General features: G+C 43.5%; 1 protein-coding gene across 3 annotated transcripts in view; it reads left to right on the top strand.

Moving 5' to 3' along the window:
* The window catches only part of LOC134359412 (traB domain-containing protein-like), a 32965-nt gene extending 18350 nt beyond the window's left edge, over positions 1 to 14615 (top strand). For all 3 annotated transcript variants that reach the window (XM_063072610.1, XM_063072611.1, XM_063072609.1), the window contains exons 6-9: positions 466 to 611; positions 1849 to 2021; positions 9283 to 9394; positions 14009 to 14615. In XM_063072610.1, the coding sequence (XP_062928680.1) occupies positions 466 to 611; positions 1849 to 2021; positions 9283 to 9394; positions 14009 to 14129 (552 nt within the window). In that variant the 3' untranslated portion in view covers positions 14130 to 14615. The remainder of the gene's footprint in view (positions 1 to 465; positions 612 to 1848; positions 2022 to 9282; positions 9395 to 14008) is intronic.
* The last annotated feature ends 988 nt before the right edge of the window (positions 14616 to 15603 follow it).

Raw genomic sequence — 15603 nt, 5'->3', positions numbered from 1 at the left:
CTGGGATGCCTAAGACTTTTGCACAGTACTGTATTAATTTTATGTATTGCACTGTACTGCTGCCACAAAAAAAACAAATTTCATGACATATGTGAGTGATGATAAACCTGTTTCTGATACGGGTCTTTATTGTGGACTGAGAGTTGGAAGGGGGCAGGGAGAGGGGAATCATGGTTGGGAAAAGGGGAGGGGAGAAGGGAAGGAGTGGAAAGCACCAGAGAGACATTTTGTAAAGATCAATAAACCAATTGTTTGGAATCAAGTGACTTTGCCTGGTGTCTCAGGGCTGGGCGTGTCTGCACCCGTGCCAGTCCCTGCCCTGTCAGTCCTTCTTTGCAACCTATCCCGTACTCTTCCACTCTCACCATTCCTAACATCGTTTGCTCCTGCTTGATTTACAAACTTGCTCTCCGGTCCACATTGACAAATCCAGTACTATTATATGTTGGAAATATCGTCCATTAGGCTCAGAAGATCCCATTTTGTCAAATCTATGTTGGAGACCGTCCATTCCTGATCACTTTGAAAAGATTTGCTGCTACAATTTCTGCCTGGGACCTGGTGAAAACGCTAATTGGACTTGGCTTCTTTTCCCAGCCAAATGCTATTTGGTATGAGTATGATTCTGTTTGATTAAATATTAGCTGTGTCTTTAAAAACATTATTTATTGTTCATTGTTGTTGGGCAGCGCCACTGAAGAAACACAACATTCATACAAAGATTTTCACTGCTGTGAAATTGCTATGCTTTGTAGAAGTTTTGAAGGGAAACAAAAAAAAAACCTGTTTTTGAACTTGTTAGGAATTGAGTAACACCAAGCATGTATTTCTTCCAAGAGGACCACAACCTTGTTGGAGGGTTTGGAGACTTGCATGCCTCCATGCTCTATGAGCTGGGGAACTGTGTTAGCTAGAGTCAGGGCCTTGTGCTTTGCCTCTTGCAGGGTGTCACCCGTGCCAAACAGGTCAAAGGGTAGAGGCCAGACTGAGTGGTCCACCAGTCCTCCAGGTTCACAGGGCTATCAACCCTGACTGCCAAAACAAAACTTTTGTGGAAATAGTAATGAAGAATCCCTCTGTTTCTGTGGACGACAGTATGGACAGACAGAGATGGCGAACTTTCATTGCTGCCCTAAACACCAGTAATGTAACAGGCTGTAAGTAAGTAAGTCTGCATTTATCACATAACCCTCAGTTCCCGTGTAAATATTCTTCTTCCTAAATAGCTGCACTCTTTATGTGATCAATACATTTAATCGGCTGGCAAATTCCCCACTACTCGCTCCCAAACCCTAGTTCTCCCATTTCTTCCCTACCCAATTACTTTGTTTCATCATCTTTCAAAGGTTCCACTAATCAGCAGTAAAATTTCAGCTCAAGTTCTGAAAAAAAGTTACTAAGTTATTTGATTGTTGATGAAGTATGTACCAAATGTACAAACTGCAGCATACAACCGTGTGAACTTCCCCATTCTGACTGACTCATCAAGAAATCCTTGGCATTTTTTTTTAACAACTTGCACTAAGGTTGATTATGAATTAATGAAGTGTGGTGGCATTGTAGCGTAGCGGTTAGCACAACGGCTTAAAGTGCAGGCGATCCGTGTTCAATTCTCGCCGCTCTCTGTAGGGAGTTTTTACATTCTCCTTGTGACTACATGGGTTTCCTCTGGGCGCTCCGGTTTCCTCCCACATTCCAACGACATACCGGTTGGTAGCTTAATTGGACATTATAAGCTGTCCCGTGATTAGGCTAGGGTTAAATCAGGGGATTGCTGGGTGGCGCAGCTCGAAGAAATCTCAATAAATATAAAGTTTAATGAAACGTATCAATTAATTTGTCTTTTAGTAAAGAGGTTGTTCAGCAGATAAAGAAAAATCATGATTTCGATCAGACTGTCCAACTGATGAAGGCAGAGATTCCTGCATTGTATCGTACTTTTGTAGTGGAACGGGACATCTACTTAACTCAGTCGCTGAAGGATGTAGCTAAACCCATTTTACTACCTAAAATTTCACCGTGTAAGTACCTGAGTTATTTTGGCTCTTACTGTAATGCTCACCGGATACTGTCCACAGATTTTACAAATATTTATGAATGTATGAATTACAAGCAGGAGCTGGCCTCTCAGACCTCCAAGATCCTTTGTCATTTGATAAGATTGTGGCTTGTAAACTCAACTCTACATTTCTGCTTGTTATGTTTTGTAACGTTGAAACATTAAATGAGTTCAAAGGAAGAATTGGGAGTCCGGGAAAGCGGGTCTAATTTTGAGTTTACTTCAAGCACGTATCATGTGATAGCGTGATGATGTATGCATTTCATGTATTCATACATATAACTCATAATGAATTACTTAAACAATATTGTTGTTCCATGAATGAAGTTACCAGAGTGAATGAAGTACTGGAAGATGTGAAGTAGTCTCTTTATTTGACAAAATATCCCAAAATATCCCAAAGAAACTGACAGCCTTTGGAGGAGGTAGGGGAGAGAGAGAGAGAGAGAGAGATAGAGAGATAGATCCTTGCATCATCCGTACTACAGATACCCAAATACACACAAGCACCAAATTTAAATCAACATTGTCTGTTCTTCCAATTAAATTGGTCCATGGTCCTTAGGAACCTATTGTTCAGAGCTGCATTTTATATTTAATCCACAATCCATTTTCAGATCTGAAGGCTAGCGGCTGAAGTTCTATTAAAGTTATTTGCTACATGTGCTAACCCAAAAATCGCTCAAACAAATATATACACACAAGATTACTCAAATATTACTGAAACTTTAAATACACAACTCTGTCCATCCATGGTAAGTTTATTTATGAGGTACTTATCCATCTATCTTTGCCTTAAAGATATTCAAAGACTTCTTCCATTGCCCTTTCAGGAAGAGATTCTCTGAGGGGGAAAAATTGTCCCACCTCCATCTTAAACAGTAGCTTTTGGTTTCTCCCATATTTCCTCTGTCAAGAACTGTTAGGATCTTAAATACAAAATAATCTGCAGATGCTGTGGTCAAAGCAACATTTTCAGTATGCTGGATGAACTCAGCAGGTCGGGCAGCATCAGTTAGAAACAATGAGTCGACGTTTTGGGCCGGAACCTTTCGTCAGGACTGAAAAATGAAAGATGGGGAAGGATTTGAAGAATGCGTGTAGCGTCAGTTGAAAGACAAAGGGGTGGGGGAGGGGAAGCATTGATGTCATAGCCCTGAAAACAATGGGTAGTAGTAGAAGGAGGCGGAACATTGAGGGAGCTGGGGGAGGGGGTAGAGTGAAATAGGGATAGACGAAGGGAGGGGGAGGGAATTACCGGAAGTTGGAGAATTCTATGTTCATACCAAGGGGCTGGAGGCTACCTAGACGTTATATGAGGTGTTGCTCTTCCAACCTGAGTTTAGCCTCATCATGGCAGTAGAGGAGGCCATGTATGGACATATCTGAATGGGAATGGGAAGCAGAGTTGAAGTGGGTGGCTACCGGTAGATCCTGTCTGTTGTGGCGGCCGGAGTGGAGGTGCTGGATGAAGCGGTCCCCCAATCTGCGTCGTGTTTCACTGATGTAGGGGAGGCCGCATCGGGAGCACCGGATGCAATAGGTGACCCCAACAGACTCACAAGTGAAGTGTTGCCTCACCTGGAAGGACTGTTTGGGGCCCTGAATGGTTGCAAGAGATGAGGATCTTAGGATCAACTGTTGGGATCTTACAAGTTTCACTGTGACCCTTGTCTTTCCTACTGGAAGATGGAAAGATGTTCACCATCCCAATATAGGTTCTGTGGGATTGGATTGAAGTCAATGAGATAAATTGAGATGGATTCAGCCCTCTGTCTGGACTTGCTCTCCAAGGTCCTCATCTAGTTGGGATGGAGATGTGAGAGGCAATCCTTTTTTTTCTGGGAAGACTCAGAAAAAGAATGTAACATTGAGGCTTTATAAAGTGCTGGTGAGGCCTCACTTGGAGTATTATAAGCACCTTAGAAAGGAGGTGCTGAAACAGGAGAGGGTTCAAAGAAGGTTCAGGAAAATGATTCCAGGAATGAATGGCTTGTCATATGATGAGCAGGCTCAGGGCCTGTATTCACTAAAATTCAGAAGAATGAGGGGTAACCTCACTGAAACCTGTTGAAACCCCTGGTTTCCTTGGCTGCATAAGTCTAGGGAAGACGCACTCTTACTATGAAATAGCAGAGTAGACTTGATGGGCGAAATGGCCTAATTCTGCTCCTATACCTTATAGTCTTATGGTCTTATAGACTCTGTTTGGTGTAGATTCTTGATTGGTCAGGGCATGAAGGGATATGGGTGAAGGCAGGAGTTTAGGGCTGAGAGGAAAATTGGATCAGCCATGATGAAATGGCAGAGTAGACTCGATGGGCCAAATGGCCTAATTCTGCTCCTATATCTTATAGTCTTATGGTCTTATAGACTCTGCTTGGTGTAGTGTGGCCTCAGTTGTGAATGGTCCTGGATACTGTCCTTGCTTTTGGAATCTTCCTACAGAGCGCAGCCTTCCTTCTGTAAGAAATAGGAGATTCCCTTTATAGGTTTTGACTGTCTTTGACGTTCATTTAAAACAAACTCAAAAAATATTAAGTGTGTGAAAGTCTGCAGATGCTGGAAATCCAAAGCAACACACTCAAAATGCTGGAGGAACTCAGCAGGTCAGGCAGCATCTATGGAAATGAATGAAACAGTCAACGTTTTGGACTGGAAAGGAAGTGGGTAGATGCCAGAATTAAAAGGAGGGGGGAGGGGAAGGAGGATGGCTAGAAGGTGATGGGTGAAGCCAGGTGGGGGGGGGGGAAGGTAAAGGGCTGGAGAAGAAGGGATCTGATAGGAGAGGAGAGTGGATCATAGGAGAAAGAGCGGGGGTGGGGGGGGACCCAGAGGGAGGTGATAGGCGGGTGAGAAGAAGTAAGAGGCCAAAGTGGGGAATAGAAGAAGAGCGAAGGAGGAGGAAAATTTTTGCTTACCAAAAGGAGAAATAGATATTCATGCCATCAGGTTAGAGGCTACCCAGATGGACTATAAGGTGCTGCTCCTCCACTCTGAGGGTGGCCTCATCTCGGCACAAGAGGAGGCCATGGTCCAACATGTTGGAGCGGGATTGGGAATATTGTCTGTCCTAAATCAACGTCAAAGTCAGTTGAAATATTTAAGAGGCAGAATAAACAGCGTAGCGGTTAGTGTAATACTATTACTGCGCCAGCGACCCAGGTTCATTCCCCACCACGATCTGAAAGGAGTTTCTACGTTCTCTTCATGACTGCGTGGGTTTCTTCCGGGTGCCCCGGTTTCCACCCACACCCCGATGACGTATGGTTTGGTAGGTTAATTGGTCACTGGGTGTGATTGGGTGGGGTGAGTTTGTTGGACTGGAAGGGGCTGTTACTCCACTGTGTCTCTAAAACTAAATCAGTCTACAATGTAAAAAGTGAGTAAGTGACCTTTTTCCTCCGGGTCTCCACCTCATGAATCATCGTAGAATAGAGTAGAATGGTATTGGAGCTCTGATCTTATTCTAGGTCTGACTATCAGAGTGGGATAGATTGTCAAATCCCAGCAAGTCAAGGTTCTGCTGTTGAATTCCATCTGGGAGTTCAAGAATGGACCAGATTGACAAACATACTTGTATAGTACAATTTTGTGCAAAAGTCTCAGGCATATATATCTATAGCTAGGGTGCTGAAGACTTTTGCACAGCACTGTAATAATTTTAAGTATTGCACTGTATACAGGTGCTGCAAACATTAAAACGAGACCTATGTGAGTGATGATAAGCCTGATTCCGATATGGGTCTCTATTGTGTACTGAGACTGGGAAGGAGGCAGGGAGAGGGGAGTCATGGTTGGGAAAAGGAGAAGGGAGAGGGGAGGGAGTGGGAAGCACCAGAGAGACATTCTGTACTAGAGAGATCAATGAACCAATTGTTTGAAATCAAATGATTTTGCCTGGTGACTCAGGGGTTGGGCACATCTGTACCCATGTCGTGCCACCACGCTCCCTGCCCCTGGCAATCCTACTCTGCCACCTGTTCCTCAGCCCTCCCAGTACGCTTTAACCTCACCATTCCCGCCATCATTTGCTCCCGCCAGATTTACAAATTCGCTGTTTGCTCCACATTGAAAAATACAGTACTGTGCAAAAGTCTTAGACACCTTAGCTATACATACGTGCCTAAGACCTTTGCACGGAACTGTACATAGCACTCAGCAAGGAAAATCAGTCCCGAAGAAGGGGCTAGGACCAAAATGTCGACTGTTCACTCATTTCCATAGATGCTGCCTGACCTGCTGAATTCCTAGAGCATTTTGTGTGCTTTGCTGAAGGAAAGTTCAAATGGTTCAGAAAGCTCTCCTTGTTGGTGATGGGTGTTTTCATGATCTACAGTACAGAACTTTTCTCTGATGGATCAAAGGATTTCAAAGTACATTTATTACCAAAGTCTGTATAAATTATACATCTTTGAGATTTGTCTGCTCACAGGCAGCCACAAAGCAAGGAACTGAAAGAACCCAATTAAAAATAAAGACCAACACCCAATACACAGCGAAAGAGAAAAAACCACAAATCATGCAAACAGTAAGAGGAAACAATAGCATTCGGCACCAAATTGAGTCGATACACTCCAAGTCCCCTGTAGGCCCATAGCCTTGGTCTCAGTTCATCATATAAAGGGGCAAATCACCATATAGCTTGCAGACACGAAGCACGTAGCATCTGGAGCAGACACACAGCATCAGTGCTGCCTAAAGACTAGTGAGCATTGCAGAAGAGCAAGTGGAATTGGTCCGACCATTGCCTCTGGTACCCGACATCCTGCCTTTCCGGTCTATCTGGGCCGGCGTCTAAATTGTCCAAGCACCAGGTCCACTCCTGCACTAGGATCCGGGCCCTTCCGCAGCGATAACACTCCGGGCCTAGACCTTGCTGCCCAGACTGAAGCCGTTCTCGACCTTTCCAATTCGGCATGGTACTGATCCAACCTTGCTGCTGGTTTAGCAAAGCCATGATGAAGATATTGTTATTTTTATTTCCCATTGAATAGTTATTGACTATTAGCCTATCCAGTTTCTTGCTTTGATCTGATATTCCTTGATTTCGCTCGTAGCCCTCTGTTGATTGGGTTTGACCATTGATATTGCGGCCCAGCTGTCTGCATAAGCCAGGGCAGTACGATACGGAGAGCAAGCTGTTGCCCATGCAGCAAGCTCCCCGTCCACGCAGCTGATGAATCCAAAGGAACAGCAGAGACCAATACAGTTTGGCACCAGCAATTTTGAGTTACCAGACAACATTGAACTCAATTTAGAGCTGCCTTAGGTACTCCAGCTCTGGATTTTCCCCTCGGGGTTTACTCCTAAAGCCTTCCCCATGGGTACATATAGCTGCAAGGCAGCGGAGGTTTGACATCCGAGTTTTCCCCCTCCTAGATGAGCTGCCAACCACAGCCGACCAGCCACATCTGCCCAAAGTGACTGGTTTTAAGGGTTGGACCCTTCTCCTGTCAGTAGAAATGGTTCTGCCCGGCTTAGTAGCTAAGCCAAGGGTGAAGGCCAGGAGCTGGATTTGGTTGTTAGAAGCTATTTGAGATGCACACTCTTTGGAGCATTTAATAGGTAGTGGGAGCTTATCCACGCTACCACCCCTGGCTATAGCAGCTTTAAGGATTCCCCTAATACCATGAAAATCTACTGATCTCTATTTTTGAGTCAGAAAGCCATGGAAGCACAGAATCATACAGGATGGAAATAGGACCTCCGGCCTAACTTGTTCATATTGAATGATAGGTCTATCTACACTAGTCCCTTCTCTTCTGCATTTGGTCCACAATTCTCAAATCCTTCACTACCCATGTACCTGTTCAATGTTTTTTAAATTCTATGATTACACCTGTCTCTATCACCTCCTCTGGCACAGTGCGCTCTGGGCATTGCTCCATATACCCACCAGCACTGCGTGAAAAACTTGACCCTCAGGCCCGCTTAAATTATTTTCCTCTCAACTGTGACTTCTAGTTTCAGACTCCCCAACTCTTGGCAAAAGATTGTGACTACCTACTCTATCTCTGCACCTACCCTTGGCCAAAGAAAACGGCTATCTATTCTATCTCTGCCCTTCATAACTTTGTATCTTCTTTAATGTCACCCCTCAGCACCCCCCACTCCCTTGTGAGAACAATCCCAGCATAGCCAATCCCTCCTTTAACTAAAGGTCCAGGCAACATCCTGGTAAATCTCTTCTCTACTTTTTCTGAAGCCTGTGTCCTTTCAGTAGTACAGTAATGGGAAGTGCACACAATATTCCAGATGGAGTCCAACCAATCTGTTACACAGCTGCAGCATGATGCCCCAAATCTTATCCTCTATACTCCTACCTATGGTGGCAAGTAACCAAAATGCCCCTTCACTACCATATCCACCTGTATCTCCACGTTCTGGGAGCTATCAACTTGCACCACCAACTCTCTAAGGTCCCTGCCATTTACTGTATACTGTATGTATTTATCATCATCATCATGTGCCGTCTCATATGACATTATCATTATGTGCCATGTTGTATGACATGGATGATCATGGCCTTTCCATGACAATGAATGTTCTTGGCAAATTTTTCTACAGAAGTGGTTTGTCATTGCCTTCTTCTGGGACCCAAAATACATTTGGCCAGTCCTGCCGAAGGGTTTTGGCCCGAAACGTCAACTGTACGTTTTTCCATAGATGCTGCCTGGCCTGCTGAGTTCCTCCAGCATTTTGTGTGTGTTGCAGACATTAGACCAGACTTATCTGTATTTAATTCCACTTGCAAGTTCTCTGTCCAACTTTTCAACTAATCTATGGTCCTCTGTATCCTCAGGTCATCCTCGCTGTCTGCAATCCCATTAATCCTCATATTATTAACAAACTTGCTTATCAAACCACAGATATTCTTATTCAAGTCATTTATAATGACAAATGTACTCAGTGACTGAGGGGGTGACACAAGCCTTGTGGGTTGAGAATTGCCAAGGTTCCCCACCCTCCATGTGGTAAATAAATCATCTTATCAATCTCCTAACCTGACTGATGGTCAACCTCTTGATGAATCTTGATTGCAGGTAACCCAACCATGGGAAAGATCAGTGCCATATTTATGCTGTCCAGCTCTCTAAGACACTTGCAGATTTCCATGAGGTCACTTCTCTACACTCAGGAGAATATTTGAGTCTGTTTGATCCTTGCCCCTCGTCAAACAGACAGTCAATGAAGACCTGACTTATAATTTCTTTCAACAGCTGAGCCGCAGCAGGTTATACCATCGGTTGTGGTAGGGGTGGTTGGATGTGCCCATGTGGCTGGAATAAAGAAATACTGGAACAAGCAATTAAATACTCAAGAATTGCTCAGGTAATCTATTCAGCGTTTACTGAATATTTATGTTTCTAATTTATCTGCAGCTATTTTTTTCTGTATTACTTTTATTTTTCTTTTTTAACCATAAATAGTCTTCCTCTTTTCCTCATATTTAATTGTTACTCTGGATTCAATGCAGTATAAAAAACACAAGATAAAGGACACAATAAGTTAGATAAAACACAATAAACATTGGGCACTATGATAGCGTAGCGGTAAACTTGACACTGTTACAGCTTGGAACGTTGAAGTTCAGAGTTCAATTCTGACGTTGCCACTAAGAAAATTTCTACAATTTTCCCATGTGCGTCTGTTTTTCCTCTGGGTGCTCTGGCTTCCTCCCATGGTCCAAAGACGTACCAGTTAGTAGGTCAATTGGTCATTGTAAACTGACCTGTGATTAGGCTGGGGTTAAGCAGGTGCTGGACAGTGCGACTCCAGGAACCAGAAGGGCCTGTTCTGCACGTATCTCTAAATAAGTAAACATATAGATAGATGGATAGGTATTTCCCGATGCATGGAATAGGAAGTGGACTGAGAAACTTCTTAGGCTTATACCTTGCCACCTGTTGCTAAGAAACAGGTCATAACCTACATATTGAATTCGCTTGTAATTACAACACAATATTAGATGTGGTGAATTTCATACAATATTGGTTGACTTTGTTTATTTGGTGGACAAAGCTCTCAGAGCCATGTAGAGATACAGATAGATTTTTTTTTACTGGGATTGTAATAGCACAATATGGATTTTCCTTTGCTGGGAGAAATCCGATTCTCCATTTCAATAAAACGCGGTAGCGTAGCGGTTAGGGCAACAATATTACAGCTCAGGATATCAAATTTCAGAGTTCAATTCCAGCGTCCTCTGTAAGAAGTTTGTACACTCTTCCCGTGGAATGCCTGAATTTCCTCTGTGTGTACTGGGTTCCTCCCACAGTCTGAAGACATACTGGTTAGTAGGTTAATTGCCCCGTAATTAGGCTGGGGTTATATAGGTGGGTAGCGCAGCTTGTCAGGTTGGAAGGACCTATTTGATGCTATATCTCTAAATAAAAATTTAAAAAACGAAATTTCTACTTGCCCATACACAGCATTTCCATGCATACAGTCTTCTAAAACATGGTACAATAGTCATTGTAACGATAGGATGTCTAGTTGAGAAACTGACAGCTTAGTGCTGGTGATGGGGACACCTCATTAACAGCCTCATTAACATTCAAGGCCTGCTTGTAAAAGCAGATGTATCCTAGCGACCTCAGGATCTACTTTTCTTCTCAACGTGAGGTCTATGGGTACACGCAATGCTGCTTACACAGTTATTCAGCAGCCGAATGAGCGGTAGCAAGCATTAAGATGCTCCTTTGGGGCACCATGGTAACATCGCAATTAGCGTATCGCTTTACAGCGCCAGCGACACGGGTTCAGTTCCTGCCACTGTCTGTAAACAGTTTAGACGTTCAAAGTTCAAAGTAAATATTATTATCGAAGTATATATATGCCACCATATACAATTCTGAGGGTCATCTTACCACGGGCGTACTCAACAGATCTAAAGAATAGTAGCTATAACAGGATCAATGAAAGATCAACCAAAGTGCAGAAGGCAACATAGTGTGCAAATGCAAATACAAATGAATAGTGATGAATAATGAGAACATGAAATAACAAGGTAAAGAGTCCTTAAGGTGGGAACATCTCAATGGTTGGGCAAATGAATGTAGTTATCCCCTTCACTCCCTCCGTCACTGTGTGGGTTTCCTCTGTGTGCCCCCGGTTTCCTCCCACATTCCAAAGACATATTGGTTAGTCAGTTAATTGGTCATGTGGGTGTAATTGGGCGGCGTGGGCTCGTTGGCCTGGAAGGACCTGTACCTGTACTGTATCTCTAAATAAACTAAATAAAAGTGAGCATTTGGACTTTTTTTTTGTTTCTGTAAAGGCTGAAGGAACCAGAATCCAACTGGAACCACCTTCATAGGTATCCGCTCAGAATTTCCTCGCAGGCCCATCCAGCCAGCTGACTCAGCAGGGGATGCCACCAACATCCCAGAATGAGCTGGCTGCCATTCCCAGCCATTTGACCTCTGCTCTTCACCACTGAACATTAATGAATCTTGGGGCACAGAAAGCTTGGCATATACCAGCTGATGATTAGTAAAATTAATTAATGATTTCCTGACCATCAGTCTCTGGAAATCAATGTTGATCAGAAAGTTTTTAGTTTTAAGAAAAGTTGAAATCACACATAAAACTTATACCTAAACCTGCAGAGCTTTGTTACCTATTAAGCTTAATGTAAAGCTCAGTGGATCTAAAAAGCATATTTCAAATACTTTTCAACATATTTGGAGGTGTTTTACTTTAGGAAAAAACCCTGCAGTACATTAATACAAGTGGTAATTGATCCTGAACTTTCAAGATCATGTTCAGTGCTCAAAAGTCAGGTTATTCACAGAGGTCGATTAAAATCCACAGAGAAACCTTCCAGTTCCACTTTTACCTGCATTTTTAGAACTGAATTGAGTTGCCAATTTAAAATACACTATTGAATTGTTTCATTTTTGTGACAAAAATAGTTTCTGCAATGCTACCTGGTTATGCTTCTCATTTTGTGATCTGCAAGAGGCCAAATCCAGCTGGTGAACAGCTGATTCTTCCACAGGAAACTGTGGGCTGTCAGCCAATCAAAACTCAGCCAGCCCACTCATCAAGGGATGGCACCAACATCCTGGCAAACAACAGGAATTCTGCAGATGCTGGAATTTCAAGCAAAACACATCAAGGTTGCTGGTGAACACAGCAGGCCAGGCAGCATCTCTGGCAAGAGGTGCAGTCGACGTTTCAGGCCGAGACCCTTCGTCAGGACTAACTGAAGGAAGAGTGAGTAAGGGATTTGAAAGTTGGAGGGGGAGGGGGAGATCCAAAATGATAAGAGAAGACAGGAGGGGGAGGGATGGAGCCAAGAGCTGGACAGGTGATAGGCAAAAGGGATACGAGAGGATCATGGGACAGGAGGTCCGGGAAGAAAGACAAGGCGGGGGGGACCCAGAGGATGGGCAAGGGGTATATTTAGAGGGACAGAGGGAGAAAAAGGAGAGTGAGAGAAAGAATGTGTGTATAAAAATAAGTAACAGATGGGGTACGAGGGGGAGGTGGGGCATTAGCGGAAGTTAGAGAAGTCGATGTTCATGCCATCAGGTTGGAGGCTACCCAGACGGAATATAAGGTGTTGTTCCTCCAACCTGAGTGTGGCTTCATCTTTACAGTAGAGGAGGCCGTGGATAGACATGTCAGAATGGGAATGGGATGTGGAATTAAAATGTGTGGCCACTGGGAGATCCTGCTTTCTCTGGCGGACAGAGCGTAGGTGTTCAGCAAAGCGGTCTCCCAGTCTGCGTTGGGTCTCCCCAATACATAAAAGGCCACATCGGGAGCACCGGACGCAGTATACCACCCCAGCCGACTCACAGGTGAAGTGTCGCCTCACCTGGAAGGACTGTTTGGGGCCCTGAATGGTGGTAAGGGAGGAAGTGTAAGGGCACGTGTAGCACTTGTTCCGCTTACACGGATAAGTGCCAGGAGGGAGGTCAGTGGGGAGGGATGGGAGGGACGAATGGACAAGGGAGTTGCGTAGGGAGCGATCCCTGTGGAATGCGGGGGGGGGAGGGAAAAATGTGCTTAGTGGTGGGATCCCATTGGAGGTGGCGGAAGTTACGCCACCTCCAACGGGATCCGTAACTTCCAACGTCGACTGCACCTCTTCCTAGAGATGCTGCCTGGCCTGCTGCGTTCACCAGCAACTTTTATGTGTGTTACCAACATCCTGGAATTGGTTGGCTGCCATTTCCAGCCGTTTGACTACTGCTGTTCACCACTGAACATCAATGGATCTTGGGACACAGAAATCTTGGCCGTATGCCATGTGATAATTAATAGAATTCATTAAAGATTTCCTGTCCATCATTGTGTCAATTGGCTGAATGGCTGTCAGCCAATCATGGCTCAGCTCACTTCAGTATGCTCTCAGGCAGACGTGGAAGTCCATGATGAGCAAGAAGTCTGATACCAGTTCAGGCACTGCATCCACCGAATGCGGGAGAGGGACAGTAGGCATTTCACATCTGACCCCTCAACTTTCTGACCGGGTTGGCTGAAGTCTGGTAATTGTTTTTTCACTCACACCTTTCAATTCCCTTCCCATTTAGAAACCTTACAGGTAGTATTTTGTTGTCTCCTTAAGCAGAGACATTTGTTTGACAATGACATGGTTTTGAATCCAAACAAGAAATCTTGGGATGAGGTTCACTTACCTTGGAGTATAGTGCTGCCTGGAGGAAGGCACTCAGATGTTGAGGGTCACTCATTCAGCCCTCTGTTGGAAATGTTAAGGCAGGCAGGCTGCTACCCCATTCCTTAAAATGTGGTTCAAAATTCTGAATGGAATGGGGAACATAATGTCAGCTTCAAGACCAAGATCCCCTTTTCTTAGATTGTACTCAGTGATAAAACTCATAAGTTAATTCACCTAAAGCTAAAAGCACATATTCTAAATTCAAAGCTGTGCCATTTTCAGCACTATTTAATGAGTTCTTCTTCAATTTACAGGCTACCAGACCCTTCTTTACTGAGCAGAATCTTCCAGGTTACTTCTGTGGTTGCTGTATATGGACTGAAGACTTACTTCTATTACAAAATAGCACAAATAGTGATTTGGCTGTTTGCTTAAACTTATGAGTGCCTGACTTGTTTCAGCATGGTTTATTGCAGATGTACAGACTTATAGATCATGAACCTATTACAGTCTTTATGGTGCTCGTACCCTTTCTATGAAAGCAAATTATTGATTTATCATTCCAGTTTAAGGGGTTTGTGAACTTTTCCACTGATCTACTTTTGAAATAATAGCTGAGAGCTACACAAACACAGGCAATGAAATTTCATTCCTGTTCACATAAAGAGACACGGAATCAATTTTTCCTGTTGTAACCAATATGATGAAAAGCCGTGGCAGAACTAACACTGCTCTTTTGCAGATTATGACAGGGGGAAATTGGTGGTGGGTTAATAGTGCCCTCTTTCATGGTTAATGCTATAAACATTACAGTGGGTTTACATCCATTGTTGGATGACTGTGGATTGTATAATTGCATTTCTTACTACTTTGCCTGGTGGTTTGACATTGATTTAATTTTTCATTGTATGTAAAATCTATTGCTTCCTAATGGGTTAAAAATAAATATTTTTGTGCCCTTAAATGATAAGTACATGCTGCTTTTTTTTTCTCTGGTGGAGAATTTAGCCAAGAATTAGAACGTTTCGAGCAGCTTAATGATCCGAATATCTTCAACCATTCCGGTTCTGTGGATGTGAATGACACATGGATATTTCTCTCCTTGCTGAATACCGTTCTCAACATTCCTGTACTGCTGCTGGATGTTAGATATCTAAGCATTTCTTCAGGAGGGAAGGAGAAACAGTCATCAGTTTGTGATTTACAGTGGCACTGCATTTGTTGTAGGCACACTGAAGGTTTGACTTCAGATCAGGGGTTCCTAACCTGTGGTCCATGGATCCCTCGGTTAATGGTAGGGATTCTTGGCATAAAATAGGTTGGAAACCCAATGCTCCAGGGGCTGATCTGTTTGCAGAACTTACTGTCACTATACACTCAGTAAACCAATACCATTGCCCATCAATGGAGGGATCCTTTAGTACCGCGGATGGACTTGTGGAGAAGGTAATCCTTGTGAAGGATTTCCACTGTTTTGATATGTTCTGAACTGTTAGGGGAGATTATATCTTCAAAGTTCAAATGTTCAAAGTAAATTTATTTTCAAAGTACATATATGTCACCACTGACAACCCCGAGATTCATTTTGTTGTGGGCATACTCAATAAATTTAGAAACATAGAAAACCTACAGCACAATACAGACCCTTTGGGGTTTATAGAATAATAACCATAACAATGTCAATGGAAGACCACCCAACTAGGGTGTTCAACCAGATTGTAGAAGACAACAAACTGTGTAAATGCAAAAAGAAGAAATAATAATAATGAAAAATAAATAAGCAGTAAATATTAGGAACGTGAGATGAATCCCTGAAAGTGAATCCGTAGGTCGAGGGAGCATTTCAGTGATGGGGGCAAGTGAAGTTGAGTGAAATTATCCCCTTTGGTTCAAGAGCCTGATGATTGAG

This window comes from Mobula hypostoma, chromosome 20, assembly GCF_963921235.1.
Source record: "Mobula hypostoma chromosome 20, sMobHyp1.1, whole genome shotgun sequence".
NCBI classification, from domain to species: Eukaryota; Metazoa; Chordata; class Chondrichthyes; order Myliobatiformes; family Myliobatidae; genus Mobula; species Mobula hypostoma.
This window is presented reverse-complemented; position numbering and strand designations above follow the sequence as displayed.